Source organism: Opisthorchis viverrini (genome assembly GCF_000715545.1).
Source record: "Opisthorchis viverrini unplaced genomic scaffold opera_v5_21, whole genome shotgun sequence".
Lineage (NCBI taxonomy): Eukaryota > Metazoa > Platyhelminthes > Trematoda > Opisthorchiida > Opisthorchiidae > Opisthorchis > Opisthorchis viverrini.
This window is the reverse complement of record NW_008751677.1, coordinates 2,643,854-2,659,221: the sequence shown is the minus strand read 5'-3', so window position 1 is coordinate 2,659,221 and position 15,368 is coordinate 2,643,854. Positions and strand designations below refer to the sequence as shown.

The 15,368-nt window shown below is 44.9% G+C and overlaps 1 protein-coding gene across 1 annotated transcript in view; it reads right to left on the bottom strand.

The window, feature by feature from the left end:
* The window catches only part of T265_01921 (hypothetical protein), a gene marked incomplete at both ends in the record, with an annotated part of 64,653 nt that extends 50,554 nt beyond the window's left edge, over positions 1 to 14,099 (bottom strand). Inside the window, 6 exons of the mRNA XM_009166047.1 lie at positions 391 to 549; positions 2,729 to 2,810; positions 4,476 to 4,632; positions 7,884 to 8,216; positions 8,304 to 8,693; positions 13,730 to 14,099. Of these exons, the coding sequence (XP_009164311.1) occupies positions 391 to 549; positions 2,729 to 2,810; positions 4,476 to 4,632; positions 7,884 to 8,216; positions 8,304 to 8,693; positions 13,730 to 13,984 (1,376 nt within the window). The remainder of the gene's footprint in view (positions 1 to 390; positions 550 to 2,728; positions 2,811 to 4,475; positions 4,633 to 7,883; positions 8,217 to 8,303; positions 8,694 to 13,729) is intronic.
* Between the last annotated feature and the right edge of the window lie 1,269 nt (positions 14,100 to 15,368).

The following is a 15,368-nucleotide window of genomic DNA, read 5'->3' as shown; positions in this document are numbered from 1 at the left end:
TTGTTGTCGATAGTGATGATGATGAGGGGCATTTAGGGGGGGGGGGGGTTGATCCCACTTCCGATCAACCGCTTATGACCAGGGGGTTCCTGGACTAGAAAATTCATAGTTCCGTGAGATGCGCATTGTGTATGATAACAATAAGGAAACACGTACACTGTGCTTCTCGCCGTTTAGCGTAGGTTGGCTTTACCCACATTATGATATATCCACTGAGAATACCGCTTAGTCTACAAACATTCTCATTTTCACACAAATTTGTTTAGACAGGAGACTCAACCGAACCCATCTGAAGCGGGGTATCCTAAACGGCACCGTGTATGCTGTAAAAACAGGATTGCTGGTGGTTAGCATCAACTAGGGCAAGTCAGGCGATACAAGAAGACTTACTCCGTCTGCGTGGAAAGCCATCGCTCTAAGTCTTCGTTATTTGAGTCGAGGGCCTTACGAGCAGCAGTCTTAGTCAAATCACCGCCGAGAAAACATCGTTTCATATAGGCGTGTTGGACTTTAGCGAGTTCTTTCAAATCTTCTTTCGGAAGATAGAAACTGGAACAATAAGAGTAGTATCACATGGTGTTAAGAAGCAAAATGAGTGCCGAATGTTCCACAGTTCAAGCTGATAATAATACAATTCAATAATTGTTTTTTTATTGTAAAAAATGCATCACGTGATGCGCATTTAAGAGTCCATCAAGCGTTCTTAACATTGGTTATCATCGTACTTGGTAACACTTGATTTCCCAGGACTGTACAGCTTCATTTTACTTGATATGCAAAACGCGTGATCATCAGGAGGAAGACGAAGCGATGAACGTACCAAGGCCAAATTCCCTACCTTGTTCAAATCACCTGAGCTTGGACATCACATGACTGAAGCCCAGTCAAGGTGGAATGTGGAATGCTCCGAAGCAGCTATGTTATGCTGTGACCAAATAGCTGTCGCTACCTGTTGGGCCTAACAGGTTTAGTCATGGATTTATTAGTGCCACAAGCAGTCCACCACATTCGGTATCTAGCAAGAGTGCAACCATGCTGTCACTGTAGCACACGATGTGGTTTACATACAAACCAAACGTAGTAAGCCATGTAAAGCTGGCACTCCCGACATATAGCCAGTTCTAATCATGGCATGCGTCAACGCTCCCACTGAACTAGCGACCACATCGTCCAGTTGGTGTATATCTCCTGGGAAGGTTACCTATGGGTGAATGACGGCGGGGAGAAAACCGGTGTCCAGAAAAGGAAACAACATAGTGCGCTTCTACTCTCCTAAAAACATACGAAGGAATACCCGTGAGCAGAATATAGACTGTCTTGCTGACCGAGGATGGTCGCGCTCCATGCTGGAGGCCGCTGTACAAATACCTACAAAGTTCGACAAAACCGTTGTTTTCAGATTACACAAATGCGTTTGCCAGCATTGACCGAGGTGTGTGGCTGCTTGTAGACGGTGGAACTGAGCACAGCCTGCTTATGTTGATCCAGAACGAATGCCCATCTCTCACTGTCAGCAACGTCCGCACCGAAACTTGTAGCGACCCAGTCACACACATACTTGACTGTTCAACTCAATCGCCCACTGGATCGCGAGGCTTGTCTATTTTCTCATGCGCACAAACACGTCCCACTAAGCTGACACATCGGACATCGATTGTCTGAACCGCCTAGTCAGAGTAGCAACCACTCATGTACCGACGCGCCCACATACACGCACTGGGAACTACATAAAGTCAAACCGAACCCAGTCAAAACACAAACTCGCGCGCGCGCAGGAAGCAGGACGTCAACCTCCCCACAAGTCCACGGACAATCATGAAACACGTGTAGCAGCCAAACTGCGGAGAAAACACGTTACCACCATCCGGACTTTCACCAAGGCACTCTCACATACGACAAGTTCCTTTTTGACTTGCTCCCATTTCACATTGTATTTATTTTATACGTGTCGCAACCATGTTAAAAACTTCTATTAGTGCACATTCACCTTCTGATTTGTATTATGACTATCGTCACCTGTGCACTAATAAACTCAGCAACATGATGTACTTGGGATTGATGCTTTGGAAGAATCTCATCTAGTCCCCTTGCTAAAGCTCGCGTACGCAGGCTGAAGATACTATCAATTACGACGTTTATACAGACCAGATGTACTGTCCCACCACTGTATTCCCGCGTTACTCCAAAAGGATTTCTCTCATTAGAAAGTCCTTGAGGTATGCTTCGAAACGCAGCGGTCGATCTTATGGTCAACCAAAACGATGAATCAACAAGCCGCTTTGTCTCGGACAACTACCACTTCTAGAAAACGATCCAAATTCAGAATATTGTCTGTTCATACGGAAATCTACGATAATTATGTTCTCCCTCATATGGCCCAACATTTCTTTGGCAATGCCTTGGTGACGGATCGCCTGGGGCTAAAAATTCTTGATTGTTTAGTACCCTCGACTCAAACATACTTATATCTGCCTATTTGTTTGAAAGTCACACATCATATGGTCTCACACTTCTGTAATTTCGTGTGTGGGAAATACACCCTCAGGTGCATAATGATTCCCTTCACATGAATTGATGAGATGAAGGAAGACAGATGGATCTCTTCGTGGTTCTCCTACATCCACAGAAAAGCTATTAGGTTCGTGGAGGAACAACGGAAAACATCTAGGTCCTCAATAGAAACAAAAAGTGCTTCGTTGTTGTGCAGTTACCAACACAGCGAGCTTACTTAGTCATCCGCAGAACATCCTCGAGAAAGAACGTTTGTACGGGAAAGAGACGACCGGGTATTTCCAGTTTCATACAATTACCTGGAAAAAGCAGAGCAAGATGCCACATGGGGATATACAGGAATAGGAAACAGCGTAGTCTGGCATTTAGTTCGACTGTTGACCCAGAGGCGGATCGTGGTCGCTCGTGTAGGAACACTGAGAGTAACGGACAAAAGAAAACTAGGGACAGGCAAAAGTAGAAAACACAGTGAGCCACGACAGAATATGGTAGCACCCTCAGGAGTGTTGGTGTGATCGAATGGATGGGAAAGTGACACAGTTCTGTTTTGGAAGGCATTGGGAATCGAAATGGTCGTCTTTGAAGGTAAAATGTGGCTAGGTAGAGAAGAGACACGTTTAAAGCGAAATCCGAAAGCCTCATATCCCAATACCGCAATACTCAGGTGACGCATGAACGCATTTGAAACGACAGGAAAGCAAGATAGTGTGACATCAAGCGTGGGGGCTACTTAACCGTCTAACTTTCGAGAGCGGCAGGTGATGGTGGGAGTCAGCTTATTAGAAGAGTCCGCTTCGCCCAAAGTCAGTATATATGTCTTCATAGTTTTAGCAACGCGATGCAAGTTGTGGGACCTGGAACTCAGACGCAAGAAGACCAGTCAGACTCGAATGAGGCAGACTTGCACTACGCAGATATGGATGGATTACGTGTCCATACCTCGGACCATCCGATTTTCAGAATCAAGGTTCGGTTAAATTACAAACGAAGCTCGTTTTCTCCCAAGAACTAGCTATCGAAACGAGTAGACGTTTCCATTGCACTTCAACTGTGTGTGAGATGGACATACAAAGCCTATAGTTCAGGCTAAAAACTACACAGAACTAGTGTTGGATAAGTTGTACAAGAAGTTGACGCAGTGAGACTAGCTGATAACCCAGATGGAAGAGTATTTTGGGCAGACAGATTGGACAGATTTTGACAAATGCACTCATTTGCGCATCAATCTGGTTCCCAAGAGGGACTCAACTGAATCTTTCGTTTATGGCATTCGTCAACTTAATATTCTGCACAAAAGCCGCCTCATGTTTCAGTAAGCACGATATTCGAGATATCGCAGTATATGTTCATAAAGGAAACTACTCATAAGCTTGCTGAAACTTCGACAACCCACGACCAGTTTCGCCCGTCTTGAGGCTCATCCGGTAGGCACAGTCCCCGAGTTTTCGTAAACCCTATGTTCTTCTTGAACCCAAATTACGAAGTTAGCAAAAAGCAGCATAAACGAGGGATTCAGCCGGGTCTTTCGTGAGCTCTGTGTCTTCGAAAAACTGGACTGAAGATTGCATACGGAGAAAAAGAGGACACGGACCAAAAAGAACGCCAACAGATATGCAACACTATACAATCGAGATTTTTATCGATCGACTGTCGGCAGAACATGGATACAGTAATCACAGTAGTAAGAGGGCAAAGTTACGGCATGAAAGATTAGTAATCGAGCCCAGTTCCAACCCAAGATTAAACTTGTTTGGATCTTAGCAAACTGGCAGTATGTCAACTATCGTGCATCCTGAAATCAGCGAACGAGTATGAAGCTGAACTGCTGCTTATCGTTGGACACACGCCATAGGGTATATGCATTGGTTGAATAAGCTCGTACGTGACGGTGCCATGCTGCAAAAAAAAAACAGAATAACTGCAAAATATCATCAAAGAGCGGTAACAATGAGGTGTTGACGTACCGAAGTAGGAGGAAAACTGGTCAGCATTCAGAGTTGCGGACATTACGACAACGCGAAGGTCGGGGCGTGATTCCGTGATATCACGTAGGACATTCAGGAGGAAGTCACAGAGGAACTCGCGTTCGTGCACTTCATCCACAATTATATGGCTGATATTCTGAAAGGAATATAGCAAGCCGTAAGATTAGGTTATCTGTTGACAAGATCAACCAGAGTTCGCCTTGAACGACGCTATGCTTTGGAAGAAATTAGTGGACCTTCTACACCCAACACTGAATGTGAAAAAAAACCCAACTTAAAACCCTTAGAATGAGCAACGCGCTCAACACGTTTCAACAAGTGGATGAAATACAAATCAAGAACGAACTTCCTCGAAATAAACCCCACTGGCCAAATGCCCTGATGTGCCGATGAGGTTCTAGGGAACATGGAGTCGAAGTGTTGCAAGACAGTCCGAAGTAATGACTAAAGAATCGCGAACGAAAACTGTCTGTAACAGCTAGGCAAATTTGCCCAAGATTTTCAACTTATGGTGCCATGCTGAAAGACGCGGGAGCCAAAAGATGTATCATGATCAAACACCAACGAAGACCCACAGAATCCGGATCGATCTGTCATGGAATTAAACTGAAGCAGTAGTAACGGTAAAAAACGAGTGCTGACAAAGCTTTCGCAGTTGTACGTACGCTGATAGTCTTGGGGTGTTGTGTGACGAAACATCCGAAGTCGTTTGCCCATCCCAACAAAGTACACCCCGTTACATTGAGATTTGTTGTAAATGCACTCGCTTACAGGTGCGAGTGAAGGATTTCCCCTAGTACAAGACCCCACTATCGTCTTTCCTTGTTTACCGTTCCTAAACTTCTACGTCACCTGAATCAGTGTTTTGTAGATTTCAAGGATGCAGCTTGATGTCACGATGAATGATCTGGCAGAACCACACGATCGGTGTAGGCACGCACACCTGCTGAATGTAAACGTAGAATACGGGAAGCGCAAACAGGTCTTCCACACTGCTCTAGCTATCCGATATGCTGTCCATTACCTTTCGACCGATGTGATAACATTATTGCAACGGCTGGACAACAGTATAAGTCACGCTTTCAAGGATATTAGATCGTGACAACCCAGATAAAATCACTGTTCTGACCCATCAGAAGACGTAGAAGTATGCTCGTCATATAAATTTAAATGAATTCTTCAGTCAAATGAAAAATGAGTATTTCCGACCTAAGGACACAGGAAGTTCGATCCTTTCAACATATCACAGCTGAACAGGCTGTCCCTAGCACCGCTAACGATGACATCCAGACACGCAAATTTTCCAGACTGGACTTTGTGTCATATTAACAGTTTCTTCAAAATGGTCTACCTTATTTCAGTGGGGAATAAGAGGGGAAGAGCATTAACGGTTCTGTAAACTACTTACGTTATCTATAGTCGAAGTGAGCATATCAGACAGACACCGCCAGGAATGGTCGCTTAATCAATCCCTACAATGTTAACGGAGTCCAACATCCTTATGTTGCTACACGTACACCACTGCGCCTTAATTTCGTATTCTAAAGTGGAATTCATCATCATCATCATCATCAAAGTGGAATTACAGCGGATGGCCACCACCGCTGTTTAAAGAGCATCTCACTTTGACTTAAATATGAATATTTCTAAAACAATTGTTGTCCATCAGTCTGCATTGGAAGAGGGAGGCAGGTTAATAAATAGTTATGAGGCAGCGTGGTGTATGGACTTCTGCCATCTTGTGGCGCACTATCAACAGATCTGTCGCTGGACAGTGCAAAACTCATTGCAAAAAGACACTGCAAAAGTGAACGCGGCATATGACCGTCCTGAGAAACACGTCCAGGGCGTACATCACTTGTGTAAAGATAACCAGATTTCAGTGTGCTGAACTTTCATTTTGTCTCCATTACGTTATGACTGCGAAGCCTGAACACTGCATAGACAACATGTTCGGTTTCCTGACCGGTTGGACTTGCAGTGTCTACACAAAATCTTCCGGAACGAATGAACTGACAAAAGTGAGTACACCCATGTCTTTGGGAGTCGAATGCACGCTGATGGGAAAGGAGTTCCGCTCGTTGGGTCGACTGGAAGGAATTAAAATAATCTGTGTAGGGTCAGCTGAAGTATGGGGTCTTAACTCAGGGACGCGTGAAGTCCCGCTTTTCGGATAGCTTTCATGGAAGTCTGAAATACTGACTTCGAGTACCTGAGGCCACGGGATGGCCTGGCACTCGGCAGAGAGGTTTGGAGAACGGATATCCACTCAACCATGAGGCCCTAGGACACGGCAAATCGCGGTGCAACCTTGAGCATGCGAACCCGCGGATCATGTGGAGGCAAATGCCTTAGTGGGACTGGCCTTGTGGTAGACCTTACACCTTTTGGGACCGTGTTACTTTTGTTTGAGTTTTTACTGGGTACCTACTAGAGAGTGTCATCTTAAGGACCACAACATCACTAACCATATGGTTATTGAAATCTTATCGCGTTGCCCATTTTAAAAAAAAATTTAAAAATCGCTCAGCTGTAACACCAGTCCGGTGCGTTGCTGCCATGCCACCCAAGGAAGCACGAGGGCTGGGATAATGCCAGCTTGCCCAATCCTAGACAGGGAAAGCCGAGATGCAGAAATCGGGTTCGAACCACGGATCTTTCGGTCACTAAATTCGCGCTCTAACCACTTGAGTCACCCCATTACTATCTTGACGGTTCATTAATGAACTTCCCCTGGAGGCACGTTGCTACAGTTGCGGTAGTGCAGTATGACACCGTAACTTGAAGCAGTTAACGAATGACGTCAGTCTCTCGATGATAAAGAACTAACTGGTGTGGATACCCATTGTGATGTGGACCGATTTGCAACAGGTCTCTGCACGTTGTCCTGCAGACTTTAATTCCTCAGGTCTGAATTGGCGGTATAATCTCGCCGGCAGTAGCACGTTCCAATTATACGAAGGCGTCCGATAACTTGGTCCGATTCGGATGTGTTGCCGATTATCGTCTGCCAGCTTCACTCAGATCTCACACTTGATGTCGAAGTCTCGTGTTTCGGGTAGTGAAAGTTTATGATTACTCTGGAAAAGTGGCATATGACCGCACTAACTTCGTTAAACCACCTTCTTGGTTAGTGCACCCAACGGAAGAAACCTGGTCAACCACATCAGATTATCCGTTCCGCACACTGTGAAACCACAATCGATAACGGATGATCACTGTAGGTAATTTAATAGGCTGGACACATATCTGGACTGCGGTTAGGTTACCGCAAATAAGAAGGGTTCTCAAAAAACACAAAAGATGGTCAGTCTGACGGACAGATCACACAACCGGACCAAACTGACGCTCGAGAAGGAATATGAAAACGGTTCAACTGAAGCTTACTTGGAATGTCGGATCGGAGTGCAACCACTGGAGAAGCATGCCCGTGGTTAGGTACATTATAGATCCGGAAAGCTGACGGGGATAGCATCGATCCAAACGAACCTGATAACCTATAGATGAGCCTAGAGCCTCTCCACGTTCAGCTGCCACGCGTTCGGCCACGGAGATGGCACTGATTCGGCGTGGTTGAGTAACAACAATGCGAGTGACTGAACCGTTTCCACGAGTGATCTCATCTTCGAGAATCAACTGAGGGATTTGGGTTGTTTTGCCACAACCAGTCTCACCACTGATGACGACGACTTGATTTGACCGAACAGCATCGATGATTTCCTAAAAAGTCGACTTGAAGTGTAACTTTGGATGGTGAACGGGATTAAAAGAAAACAGGACCAAGTATGAAGTCAGACAGCTTCGTACCTTTCGCCTAACGTATGCAGGGAGTTTCTGACGAACTTCCAACATCTGACGATAGGCTTCTGAAGACTGCTTCCTACATAGATCCGACGCTAAAGTGGAATCTAACTCCCGGTTACGAGTGAGAGAAAGATTTCTTATCTGCATGGGATCCGATTCCATTGAGACGCCATTGATCCGTCGATCCAAAGACTGAAGTGAATCGTTGCTCGGGCTCGCTGCAACTTTTCCAGTTTTGCTTGGGTCACTGCGCTCACTCAGATCAAAGGGGTCCATGTCATCAGGAGTGGTAACTAGTTCTGCCGGTACTGGTTCTGAATTGGTGTTATGAGTGAGATTGAGAACGTTTCGTAGCCTAGTCACGTTGATCCCTGTCATGTCTAATGTAGCAGCCTATGGTAAGCAAAGAAAAAAGAAATCATCACCGATGTTGCAACAAAAAATCAGGAGCCTGTAGTGAAAGTTACTGCTATTTCCATTAATTCACTTTCACTTGTCATTTCAGCCTATACTGTGCTTATTTGTTGAATAAAGCTTATCCTTAGGCGAAGTCTTCTCATTCTACTCAACGGATCAATAATCGATTAACTAAGTCATCGACTCCCACTACAATTTATTTCTCATCCATGGAACGCTTTGCTCAACCAGCCAGATTTGACGCGGATCCATACGCTCCTGATGCAACCGACCAATGGACTCACTGGTATCGTACATTCTCCCATTTTTTATCTTGTATTGAGACGCATAATCCGGACAAACTGGAACTTTTGATCAATTATCTTTCTCCTTCTGTCTATAAATCCGTTTCTGAGTGCACCACTTTCAAAGAAGCTGTCGATACTCTTTGTTCAATCTATGCCCCCACCAAAAGCGAAATTTTCGCTCGACACGTTCTTCACACATGCAAACAAGACAATGAGCAAACACTCGATCAGTATGTGCAAAAGTTACGGACGTTAGCTGTTGATTGTAATTATCAAAGTGTGATAGGCGATGTACGTCGTGACGAAGCTATCAGGGACGCATTTATATCGGGCATTCAGTCTACTCAAATCCGCCAGAGGTTGTTGGAGCACCATACGTTGACGCTACGTGAAACCGTAGAAAAATCTAAAGCATTAGAATCGGCATACAAACAGGCATTGTCGTATCAAGTACCCATCTCATCCAACCCTTGCAACGCTGCTCCACAAAGTGGCTTAATTCAAGATACAGCCCAGTCAGAAGATACAATCCTGGTTTCTGCGGTAACTAATAAATGTTTCTTTTGTGGCTATAGCCGACATCCGCGAACAGCCTGTCCCGCCAGAGATGCCATATGCAAGCTGTGTGGTAAAAAGGGTCACTTTCAGTCAGTTTGTCGTTCCAAACAGAAAATCAAGCCACAGACGGCGACTACTCAATCTTTGTTGTCGGCGCTTACTGTTGCGTCTGCTCCCGTATGCCTACAACGAGCGATTAGCCATGTTCATGTTAACGGTGTCCGTCTCCAAGCCCTAGTCGATACTGGTAGTTCTGAGAGTTATATCTCAGCATCAGTCGTCAATAAGTATAGCTGGCGAGTACTTGAATCAAGAAGCAAAATCTCTATGGCTAACACATCTTTTGTGAGTGATACCCTTGGACATTGTCTGGTGCACCTACAGCTAAAAGACTTCGATTACAAAAATGTCAGGCTATCCGTTCTGCCGCATCTATGTGCTGATGTGTTGCTCGGTCACGACTTCCTCAACCTGCACGAGGGATTAGAAATACCATTCGGCGGTTCCCGACCACCTGTTTCCCTTTGCAATTTGACAGCTGCTAAGGTTCCTGAACCGACTTTGTTCCAGAATCTATCACCAATGTGTAAACCTGTCGCGACAAAAACCAGACGTCAGTCTTTTCCTGATCAACTTTTTATTCGCAAGGAAATAAATACCCTGTTGCGTGATGGAGTTATAGAGCCATCAACGTCACCATGGCGCGCTCAAGTCTTGGTCACAACCAACGAGCGTCACAAGAAACGAATGGTGGTTGATTATAGTCAAACAATTAACCGTTATACGTATCTGGACGCGTATCCACTCCCACGCATCGATGAAATGATAGAAAAGATCGCTTGTTATGAATTATACAGCACACTCGACCTACGCAGTGCCTATCATCAAATTCCTATCCGCGCCGACGAACGTAAATATACTGCTTTCGAGGCTGATGGCAATTTGTACCAATTTTGTCGGATACCCTTCGGTGTGACGAACGGCGTTGCTTGTTTCCAACGCACAATTAATGAAATCATTGCCAAAGAGAAACTGGCTGACACTTTTGCATATATAGACAATGTCACTATATGTGGTAAGTCTATGGAAGAACATGATGCTAATTTAGCCAAGTTCAAAGAAGTGGCGCGGCGTTTCGGACTCATTTTCAATGAAGCAAAGAGTACAATCTGTACAAGAACTGTACGGTTGTTAGGTTATGAAGTATCTAAAGGTACTATCAAACCAGACCCCGATAGATTGCAACCACTCCGCAATCTTCCGCTACCCAGTAACCAAAAATCCCAACAGCGAGCGATCGGGTTGTTTTCATACTATTCGCACTGGATATCACATTTTTCTGATAAAATTTATCCACTCGTGCACAACCAAATATTTCCTCTACCTGAATCGGTGAAAACGGCGTTTCATGTACTGAAATCGGAACTGGCTAACGCCCTGGTTGTTTCTATCGACTACACACAACCGTTGGTAGTCGAGACAGATGCGTCTGATGTGGCAATCGCAGCCACCCTAAATCAAAACGGAAGACCAGTGGCCTTTTTCTCCAGAACACTGTCTCCATCTGAGCAACGCCATTCCGCTGTTGAAAAGGAGGCGTATGCAGTAGTTGAATCTATACGAAAATGGCGACATTACCTCATTGGTAATCACTTCAAGTTGATAACGGATCAACGATCTGTTGCCTTTATGTATGATACTAACCATAAAGGTAAAGTTAAAAATGATAAGGTACTACGGTGGCGCATCGAACTTTCTCCCTTCAGTTATGATGTCGTTTATCGTCCGGGCAAAGAGAATCAAGCTGCCGACGCACTATCCCGCCAGTTTTGTAGCTCCGTGTCTAATTCTTCCGAACTGCTGACCATACATACCTCGTTATGCCACCCCGGAGTCCGAAGAATGTTTCACTTTGTCAGATCGAAAAATCTCCCATATTCGTTGAACGAAGTTAGGGCCGTTGGCGCACAGTGCAGGGTATGTGCGCAAATAAAACCTCGGTTTCATCGTCATATACAGGGAAAACTAATAAAGGCTACCCGGCCGTTTGAACGCCTGAACATCGACTTTAAAGGACCTTTACCTTCGGTTACTCGTAACAAATATCTGCTAACGATCATAGATGAGTATTCGCGATTCCCATTTGCTTTCGCTTGTCCGGATATGAAAGCATCGACACTCATCAGTTGTTTATGTCAACTGTTTTCAATATTCGGTATGCCAGCCTATATTCACTCGGACCGAGGCCCTTCATTCATGTCCGTCGAACTCAAAGAATTTCTGCATAGCAGGCATATAGCTACCAGCAGAACCACTCCCTATAACCCCCAGGGCAACGGACAAGTGGAACGGCTAAACGGAACGCTTTGGAAAGCTATCACACTCGGTCTAACATCTCGTAATCTCGACGTTGGACATTGGGAACATATGCTCATCGATGCTCTGCATGCCATTCGGTCGTTACTCTGTACGGCTACTAATTCAACGCCACATGAGAGAATGTTTGTTCACGAGCGTCGATCATCGTACGGACCATCTCTGCCTAGCTGGCTAACATCACCAGGTCCTGTCCTTGTGAAGTCGTTTGACCGCACATCAAAATATGACCCAATTGTGGAAGAAGCGACGTTACTAGAATGCAATCCTGAGTATGCCCATATTCGGCTCAAAGACGGTAGGGACCAAACAGTTTCCATCCGTCAACTCGCACCCGCAGGTGGCGATAGGGGATCAGAAAATGTTCAGCTCGAGTCTCAAATGTTATCGGATGATAACAACAGTGAAGGAAATGCTGGAATATTACCAGAGATTCGAAACAGACCGAAAACGAGCATATCAGAAAATGCTCAGAATCTTCTGATGCAACAGCAACGCACTCGTCCCTACAATTTACGTAGCCGCGAAGTCTAGATCAGGTGTTACAAACTTTCTTGCGTCCACGACGAAACGCTATTTCAGTGTTCCATTCAGACCCTCAAAATACTAAAAATTACTTTAACCATTTTCAATTGCTCATCCGCACTACGTTCATTTTCTGTTACCAACAACACATTTCTGTTAGGTTCAACTGACATTTTGCCTGCCGGAGTGAATGTAGTGAAAGTTACGCTTTACTGCTATTTCCATCAATTCACTTTCACTTGTCATTTCAGCCTATACTGTGCTTATATGTTGAATAAAGCCTATCCTTAGGCGAAGTCTTCTCATTCTACTCAATGGGTCAATAATCGATTAACTAAGTCATTGACTCCCACTACAGAGCCCTTATGCGAAATAGCTTCACGCGAAGAGCCACATTGAACCAGGACTTCCTTACAGTGAAATGAACCAGGTTTATACAGGTACAACAACTTGGGTCACGTGGTTTTACTTAGCTTGGCAACTGCATAGGAAATCAAGCAAAAGCCAGTCGAGTTCACATACACCGTCCACATAGATGATATCGGCGACCGCTGGGAGTTGGGAGCACATGGTACACTTTTAACCTGAACATCAAGCGACCAAATTCTACTGCAAGAACTTGGTTCCGGCAATCTAGTGTACTGAAATAGTCAGCGCACGACATAATACAGACCCATAGCTGAACTCTGTGACTCAACTAAAATGGCGCAAACACCCCAATACACAACAGTTGTTGAAGGGTCGCCATCCCAAAGTCGTAATTACGTGAATCTGAATCCAATACAAGCCTGTGGGACTAAATAAAAAAAAACAACCGAGGTTACAATTTATCTCTTAGAAGTTCGCGACCACGCAGCAGTTTAACTACGGTAGGGAAGGCTGATAGCAAAGAGACGCAAACAAACAAGTTCACTCCAATCGACCAACTATTATGGTTTGTTTGAAATCCATAAAACCAATTAGTACGGATAACGACACAAACAGGTCTGCAGTTTGAACAAAACTTTCAGCAAAGCGGATTTTGGCATCCGAAAATGTTGATTTGGCCTTTTCAGACCGTTATAGATTTTTAAGACATTGGAATTCACTCAAACGGAGGAATATCCAAAACCAAGAAGACTACCGTACTTGTGTTCCAAGTTCAGTTTTCGGCTAGGTTCACTTCCTGGGGTCGGGGCGGATCTAGAATTCCTCACTCACTATTAACTCTCAGTAGTGTGACCGTAACTCCACTTGACGGAGTTAAAAGAATTCAGATGAGCTCACCTTGTCAACATTTTTCCTTGGTTTGTTTGAAGAATGAGCAGCGTACCACAGCCCGATTTCCTTACCTCGAAGCCACGGAGGTGGGCGACCTGAGTTTTTATCGGGCATGAAACTGGCAGGCAACAAGCGGTCATCGGATCTGTCTAAAACTTCATATAATGCATTGTGAAAGTCGAGCTCACTTTTCTTTGGCATGTTATGTAGTCCAACTCTAATGGGAAAGGTTCGTAGAACATGGAGCACGCTCCTAGACATACGTTGCGACCAAATTTAACGTAGACTAAGAGCGAAACGATGTCTCTGTTTTACATCTAGTATAAGGTCTACACGAAGAAATAACACAACGGTCTGAGTGCTTTTTATAGGGCCTAAAATCCGCAAAAGCAAGACTTTTGGTCAATTTCAAGATTTAGAAGTGGGAAGAGTGCACGAAAAGCTATTAAGGACCTTCAAGGGTTTGAGCATAAGGGTTTGAGAATAAAACTGCAGTTTTGAACAAGGTCCGGTATTCAACAAACAGCTTATTACGCCGATTGAGGAAAACCCGACTTATCCGAATGATTCCACAGAGGGGATAAGTGCAACACTTTTTCTGGGGGCGATATCTGAATAGGACAACCAGTTCAATTCAATTTATCAGCTACAAACCGTGTACCAATTGCTACAGTTTCGATCACGGGAAACGGGAAAGTGGAATATACAACCAAGCCTTGGAGGCCGAGGTATGTTCAGTTTGTTCGGAAATCGGTTAGCTACGCATTGAATGCGATAGCTTCGGTGCACGAGCGCCACTGACTGCGCGATTGGGCCATTTCCGCTTACGTCATTAACCACTGGTGAGTTCAGTCCCGGGGTACCTATCCAGGGAGGCTACAGTTGCCAACCCGACTAAGCTTACTGGTTAGTGTTTTCGTACTTTGTTACCAGGTCATCCACTGCCCACCTCCCGGTCGCTTCCACACAGGACAGGGCTGGGAGAAAAGAGCTCATTATCATTATCATCGACAGCATGACATCAGTGTTCAACACCGATGTTTCACTGTGAGGCAGACGGTCTTCCGGCATGCGGAATACACGTCCCAACCAGAGCAACCCATGAAGCGTGAGTAAGTTATCGATCGCCAGAGAGATCCTTCATCCTAAAACCATCTGGCGTACCTCAACATTACTAATCCGATGTTCCCACCAAACGTGAATTATGCTGCGGAGACACCGATGATCAAACACTGACATCTTCCGTATGTCCACTGTTCGTACGGGTTTAGTCTCTGATTCATAAAGCGGTATGGATTGCACCACCGCAGTGTAAACTCTTCCCTTGACAGACAAGCTCATGTCACTTCAGCTCCTACATCACAATGAAAGCAATTTTGGTCGGACTCTGTCTTCGTATTCTAAGTGGGTTACGTATCCCGCGGGGAATTTAGCACATTTTACGTGAATAATCATGCAGCTCATCTTCAGCTCCATACAGCCTCAGATATCACGCTGCTTTCACGTTTCACTTGGAATGTGATCGGGAAGCCATTATTTCCTAATACCAACTGTTGTGCACAACCATTGGTCACTTACTGATGAACTCACTTGTGGTGTCTTTCAACAATGTGCGATTTAGGGACACTTGCTAACTCGCAGATTG